The sequence below is a fragment of the Castanea sativa genome, chromosome 2 (assembly GCF_040712315.1).
Source record: "Castanea sativa cultivar Marrone di Chiusa Pesio chromosome 2, ASM4071231v1".
Classification (NCBI taxonomy): Eukaryota; Viridiplantae; Streptophyta; class Magnoliopsida; order Fagales; family Fagaceae; genus Castanea; species Castanea sativa.
Genome location: NC_134014.1, coordinates 25288180 through 25295304, shown reverse-complemented (window position 1 = coordinate 25295304; position 7125 = coordinate 25288180). Strand labels below are relative to the sequence as shown.

Here is a 7125-nt window from a genome sequence, read left to right as displayed (position 1 = left end):
AATATTCAAACGTGACAGTTTAATACTAAAGTAAAATATGACAACTTTTTTCAATTCACACCAAAGTAATTTTAAGTTTTACCCCTATCTTATCGATCAGCAAAATCATCGTAATACCTCTTTCAAAAACACATTAATATGGACTTTTCATGCGAGCTACTTGACTATTTGTAAGAAAATTGTCATTCTAGATCTGATGTTGTGATGTTGAAATGGTAAGTTATCTTTGCTCTCTCACTCTCAGAAAGCCAATGCTTCCCACATGGGTCAACCTCTTGCATACATGAAATTGGACAAAAAAGAGTAGGCATACATGATTGAACACAGAAATGAGAGGGCCAGTGATGGATGACCCAAATGACTAGGGGACCCTCGAAACATGGCAACATCTGATCTGAGTGTAGCCTAATACTAACAAAATTATCATTTCTGACAAGTCAACGACCCACGGCTAGAAGGTACGAGACCCGTTGACCTTCCACCACATATACTTGCAAATCATTTTAATTCACACAAACAACATGCTGGAAATTGTCTGCACAAGTCCTTTTACTGGACTTGTGGAGACCTTCCCCACATATATCACAGAGAGCGTGTGTATATATATATATATATATATATGAATGCATAAGAAATAATTAAGTTACTTATTGGATGCAGTTTTTTACTATAATCTTATTCGTTGAAAATTGATTCAAGTATAGTTCTGAAAAACAAGTCAGGCTTTAACAATTTTTTACTTAAGTAAATAAGTTAAAAATCTAAAAGAAAAAACTGTTGAAAAACATGCACTTAATTTATATAAAGATAATATAGTATCTGTACAATTGTACCCGAATTAGTACTAGAGGATGCATATAATATGGGTGGTTTATACAATTGTACCCGAATTGATGACTTATATTAATTAAATATTGATCAAAAATACCGATTCTTGAAAAAGAAATGTAGCTAGCTAGCTAGTATATATGTATTCCTTCAAGGAGAAGGAAATGTAAATCCATTAATGAAAGGTTACATGCGTGGTACAATTTAATACATTGTCTTTACCATGATCAAGTGTCAATTTAGTTCTGTAAGTCACAAAAGAAAATGATTTAACCGAAAAAAGGAAATGAGAGGAATAGAGAGTACAAGGATTCGCAAATACAACCTACACCATAGTAGTACATTTTTGTTTCAACAATAGAAATAATAGAGACTAAAACGAAAAAGGTACTGACAAGACCAAATAAGCATTTTAGAAGAAAAACAACAGCTCATCTTTCTTCTACTAGACTACATCACACGGCACTGTTTGATGGATAAAACTGAATATCTGCTGAACTGAGCTCGCTATATCTTCAGCGGTGAACCTAGATTCACTAGCAACCTGCACACAATATTAATTGCACAAGATTTAACAATTTTGAGAAAAAATTTGCTCTGCAAAATTCTTTTAGCATATATTATACCTTGACATTAAACGAATAGAGAACAGTTTGTTCGATGGTGGTAACGTTAGTGTGAAGGATATTAAGTTGCAAATCTTCAAGTGCAGCGATGGCCTTAATAAGCTGTCCTGGCCTTCTCCTAGAAAGAATTTTAATCATGGCATCAAACCCTAAAAGCTTCACTTCAACATCAGCCAAGCAGGACTTGTTCTCAGCTGTCTCCTCTTGGAGTCCGGTCTCCAAGTCTACAATCTTGAATTGATCATTTGGTAGAGGCATCGGAGGAAATAATGGCGGCTGAGGCTGTTGGATTGCAAGAGAGGAATCAGCTCCCACCGGTCGTGGAGTTTCTCCATAGAGTCTTCGCCGCTTCTGTGATTCTAAGCATTGGAGAAGTTGTTCCAATTCCCTCACAAACTCAATGGCTCCCCCAATAATAGAAGCTTGATCCCCCTGTAAATCACACAAACTAATAGATAAGACATATAGCCAAAAAAATAAAATAAAAGCTTTCTTAAATTATTTTTATTAGAGTAGTATCTGAACCATAAAAATGAATCTATTTCAAATGCAAATAATCCTATTATTGGTTGGATACCCTTTGAACGTATGAGCCAGGCATGAGGGACCTCAAGACACGAAGATGTTCATTCATTTGCTTCCTTCTGTTTCTTTCAACTGCTATGTGAGTCATTCGCTGGCTCTCCACTTCCTCAGTCGTCTTGATAGTTCTTGGTCTTTTCCTCTTGTTCTTTGCTTCTGGTACAGAGTTCTTTTGGAGATCTTCACCAATAAACTGAAGCTGCACCGAGGTGTTATCAGAAACCCGAGCTTCCTCATCCTCTCTCACTCTTGTCTCATCTTCCACACTCACCCCTTGGAACCTCTCTTCATTATGTGGAACCATTAGAGATTGATCTTCCAACCTATCATTCAACACTGGAAACTTCAGGAAGTAAACTGGGTCGATCCCAGATTCCTCTTCGGAAATCTTGGTTTGATTTAAGGCCAACTTTGGTCCAAAGTCTGCAAACTGCATCACATCAGCAAAGTTCAATTTATCAAAAGAACTCGAACCACAAAACCCAGAAGGCATTTGCTGTTGTTGCTGTTGAGAAGGATTATTCAGCAAGTAGTCAACCATCCCAGTACTGTTGCAATCTCCTGATGTTTTACCGATCCGCTGCTTCATGAATTGTTGTTGTTGTTGTTGTTGTTGTTGTTGTTGATGATGATGATGATCTAGAGTGTAATCCAGGCCCATAAAACTTGGCGGTAAAGGAGGGGTCTGCAAGAACTCGGGTTTAGAGCAAAACAACATGGTTTGTGAAAAGATTTATCAACAAAAACAAACAAACAGTGCTAGTGATAAATAGTGAGAGGGCCGTTATGGTACCGAGTAGTTATCTTCTTTCTCCATTACCATATGTATATATATGATAACTTTAATCGAAAACCCGAAGTCAACTCAATTTCATGTAAAGACAAAAACCCTAGTGAGAGTCATACAGAATGGGTCCTCCACCTGAAACAGTGATGATAAGCTCATGAATTAACAGCCAGCAAAAATTAACAGAAAATAGTAGTGGAAAATGAAAATTTTAGCTCTGACAACTAGCTAGGGTTACAAGAAAGTACTACTACAACAGTACAAATTTATATGTGTGTGTGTAATTTAGACAAGTAGAAATTGCACCACTAACCTAATTGGAGAGACAATCAGCAATAAGATGTAATTTGAGGAGGTAGAAGAAGAATGAAAATTCTAGATTGGGGTACGTGGTGAGGTATATCTATATATATAAAATATGGGCTAGGAAAGCCCGTGATTAGAGAGTTTGCCTTTTGAGAGAGAGAGAGAGAGAAAGAGAGGAGCCTGTGGATTAATTCCCTCCTCACACTTTCACCTCACTTTCACCTCCTTTTAATTTATGTGTGTCACAAGCCAGCAACGCTCTTCCGTCTCATGACCCTTATTATTAAGGATAGAAGCCGTGTAGATTTGATTATTTGAACTTTCAACTTTGGAAAATAAAAAAGTATATGTTAGCCTTGATTCATATCCACTCTTCTTAGTAAATGCTACAGACAAATTATTCTACTAATTTGGTAGGCTCTACATCAGCTTTTTAAAAACTAAAATGAAGCATAAGATATTAACAAACCCAAATTGTAAAAAAACAAAACAAAACAAAACAAAACTCCTACGCTCCGTTTGTTTTGGCGTAAAATATTATTAGAAAATATTTTTTGATTTTATCATGTTTGTTTTGCAATAAAATATTTAGGCAAAAGTAAAATATTTTCAGTCAACCAAATCAACTAGGCAAATTTATATAAAATATTTTACGTTTAAAATTTTGGTAAAATATTTTACATTTGTTCTCAAGCTCTCACCCTGATACTCTCACTCTGCCTAATACGCCAGTCCCTTTCACGCTCTCTCCCTTCTCATTCTCAAGTTCTCCCTCCCCACAAACCAGAGCCACCAAGTTACTCTCAGGTTCATCGGCACCACTCGTCTTCGACAGGTCTCATCGCCTACTCCACCTCTGCCATCGTCGGCTCTACACCTCCACCCACCGATTCTTGGTTCAACCACTCAAATCCACCGATTCTGTTTTTGGTCCAACCATACACCAGCTCTAACTCCACCGATTGTTTTATCCTACATCATACCGAATCTACCTTCACCTTCGTCAACTCACCCACTGGTTCTCAGATCTAGTTTTTCTTACCACTGCATGGGTTTATTGATTTCGGCTTTTTGGCTGGTTTATGGTTTTGGTGGGTGGCTGGATTTTTGAGTTACGGTGGGTGGCTGGGGTTTTCAGTGGCTGGAATGGTTTGTGGGTCCATTGATAGCTAAGTTGTTGGGTGGCCTAATGGAAGGCTTAGGATGGGTAAAAGGTTTTCAAATAAAGGGGTTTCATAGTACAAAGCGGTCTTTTTCTAAGAGGCAAAATAAGCCATTGGCACAACCAATTAACTTAAATTGATGGATAGCACAACTCCTTAGTGGGAGGTCAAATTATTGAAATTGTTTGAATGAATCATTGGTATCATCAATTACTTTGTAGTGCTCTATATGGGGTGTAAAATCACAGTGCCTAACAATCAATTTATTGGGTGTACTTGAAAGTGAATGGGTGAGTTGGGAATTGATAAAGGAAGAGCTTATGTGGATTTGATGGTGGTTTGGGTGGTTGGGGGAGTGGCGGTGAGTTGGTTTTTGCCAGACCAGGTGGTGGTTGTGAGATCATAAAATTCCTTCATTTTGCTGAAATGTACTTTTTTGTGTATTTTCAAGAATGCAATCCAAACACTGTAAAATGAAAATATTTTCAGTATAATATTTTGCATGTAAAATACTTTACCTTTGCAAATATTTTACGTTGAAACAAACGGAGCGCTAAACACAACTTATCATACCTAACAAAACCTAAAATCTAAAACCCTCAAGCTTCTCTGCCTCCCTCCCTCCCTCTAATCCCTAATCCATTACCATGATTATCCAAACCCCAAACCCACTGAATCGTCTTGAGTCTTGCCCATGCCTCCACTCCACCGAACACCAATGCACGCCATCTCCACACAAGTCACTAGCTTCGTTGCTAGAGCTGCTGTGAGCATGGTGTCAACATCCCATCTGCCTCCCTTCCGGTAATGACAACGACAACAATTCTAACTCTATTTCAGTATTGAAATTTGTTTTTTATTTAATTAATTCATATGAAAATTTGGTGTAAAGTATTGCAATATCTATGGCCTTAAGCAAATCAAATGGATTATATAAACATGTGGATGGAATGGATCGTAATAACTAATAATCAATAAGATTTTTTTTTTTTTGTATTTTGAGCTTGTGAATGGAGATTTTGTGTGTTTATAAATGTAAATTAAATGTTTGCTCAAATTTTTTTAATTTATATTTTGAGTCTTGCAAGTGGGTTTGATATACCCAAGTGGATGGATTTGAAACAAAGGGGTGCTATTTAGAAATAGAAAATCATATAAGTTAGGACTATTTGCAATATAAATCTAATTTTGAGTAACATACATACTGCTGAACTGATGAGAATTAACAAGCATTCAAGGATCCATTGCATGTTCCAGTTGGGCCTATTACAAGAGCAAGATCCAAGAAGATCAAAGAAGCACTTAATGAGCTGATTCAAGAGATTTGGGTTGATTCTAACGCAGGACATTCTAAGCTTGGCCCAAAGGAAGATGAAAGCATAATAAATTTAATTCAAGCTATTTAGGGCTGATCTGGCTTAATTGGGAGTGATTTATGGCGTGAATTAATAGCTGATTGACTTTCCAGCTCTATATCAGTTAAGGCAGATTTTTTCCTATTTTGGATCTGCTAATTTCAAACCAAATCAACTTTTATTTAGGGTTTTATTATTTAGTACGTTTTTTAGGTATTTTCCTTGTTTTTAGGTGCATTTAATGCTTTTTAGGTCAAATTTGATTCCTAGTATGGTAAGGTATCAATTAGGAGTTATTTTAGAATATATTTTCTTGTCTATCAAGTTTTATGGAGCCCTTAAATAGGCTCTGAAGTTTGTAAACATTTTTCATAATATTATTGAATAAAAATCAGAAAATGTGAGGATTTGCTCTCTTTTGGTTCTTCAAGAACTGTGAACTTATCAAGGATTCTTCCTTGTGGCGTTCAAACTTTATACCTCTGGTTCGTGATTCTTTATAATCATTGGGTCAAGGTCAACTTATACCTTTGGTTCGCGTTTCGATTATAAACGTTGGGTCAGGGTTTCTATCATAAATCTGAATTTTAGCTTTCCTGAGTCAATATTCCAATATTTTTGTTGGGTCTCAAAGCATGTCGATTGAGGTTCGCATCATTTGGTATCAGAGCACAGGTTCTAAAATCAGTTTCCTACCCCTTTATCTTTTGTTTCTTGTTATCATCCTATCTTGTTTCTTTTGTGTTCTTCATTCATCATTCTTTTATCTTTTTTTTTTTATTGAAGTGCATTAGGTTAAAATCATGCACCCAGTCCCCCAAAAAAAAAAAACGTGAAAAAAAAAAAGACATCTGAAAAAAAAAAAAAATTTGTAGTTTCAATTCTCTCAGACCAGAATATCGTTTTTTTTTTGTCCTCTTCCTTTGATTTAGTGTTTCTGTCATATTTTCTTGCCGTTGGTATTTGTTTTTACACTACAAGTTGAATTTCTTGATCAAGTTTATTAGTTTAATAAAGAACTGAAAAGGCGAAATTACGAGTGGAAAAAGGCAAGAGAGTGTGAGACTGTTATCGGGAAAAAGCCAATTTAAGAGTGAAACACAAGTGGGAGTGACATAATTTGAGTGCAAACACGTGAGGGAGTGTTGTGAGGAATTATTTCTAACAATTCTCTGTTGTTTCAAAAGTATGTCTTTCAAGTGTGAAACATCAAATAGGGAAGGAAGGGAGGAGTCGTCCATCATTTTACAGGCTATGCAACAACAATTTGAACGCATGAACGTGGTGTTTAATGAGATTCGGGATCGGATGGATAGGCAAGACACTGTTATTGCTACTTTGCGTGAGGAGCGTCCCCAAAGAGGCCCTAATGCTAGAAGGCAAGAAAGGCGTTCTCGCATGCATGATTCTGATGACTACAACAAGGATGAGTTTGAAGATGAAGAAGATCAATCTTCATTGAACAATGAGGGTAGGTT

At 36.5% G+C, this 7125-nt stretch overlaps 1 protein-coding gene across 3 annotated transcripts; it reads right to left on the bottom strand.

The window, feature by feature from the left end:
• Window positions 1–1066: 1066 nt before the first annotated feature.
• Window positions 1067–3338, bottom strand: LOC142624191 (transcription factor FAMA). 3 transcript variants are annotated; one of them, XM_075797726.1, is made up of 5 exons: window positions 3137–3338; window positions 2830–2958; window positions 2032–2721; window positions 1455–1886; window positions 1067–1372 (listed from the first exon to the last, which is right to left on the bottom strand). In XM_075797726.1, the coding sequence occupies exons 2-5, from the start codon at window positions 2857–2859 to the stop codon at window positions 1274–1276; spliced, it is 1251 nt and encodes a 416-aa protein (XP_075653841.1). In that variant the 5' UTR covers window positions 2860–2958; window positions 3137–3338; the 3' UTR covers window positions 1067–1273. The 3 variants fall into 3 exon arrangements, with proteins under 3 accessions (XP_075653841.1, XP_075653842.1, XP_075653840.1); XM_075797727.1 differs by having other exon boundaries at window positions 3130–3190; XM_075797725.1 differs by lacking the exons at window positions 2830–2958; window positions 3137–3338 and having other exon boundaries at window positions 2032–2754.
• Between the last annotated feature and the right edge of the window lie 3787 nt (window positions 3339–7125).

Bases quoted from the DNA above. Each gene is read 5' to 3' on its own strand.
- LOC142624191 (XM_075797725.1), bottom strand. From the start codon at position 2,754: ATGTTGTTTTGCTCTAAACCCGAGTTCTTGCAGACCCCTCCTTTACCG. The intron at 1,887-2,031 runs GTATCCAACCAA...TGTGATTTACAG, and splicing joins CTGGCTCATACGTTCAAAGG to GGGGATCAAGCTTCTATTAT. The intron at 1,373-1,454 runs GTATAATATATG...TATTGTGTGCAG, and splicing joins TCTATTCGTTTAATGTCAAG to GTTGCTAGTGAATCTAGGTT.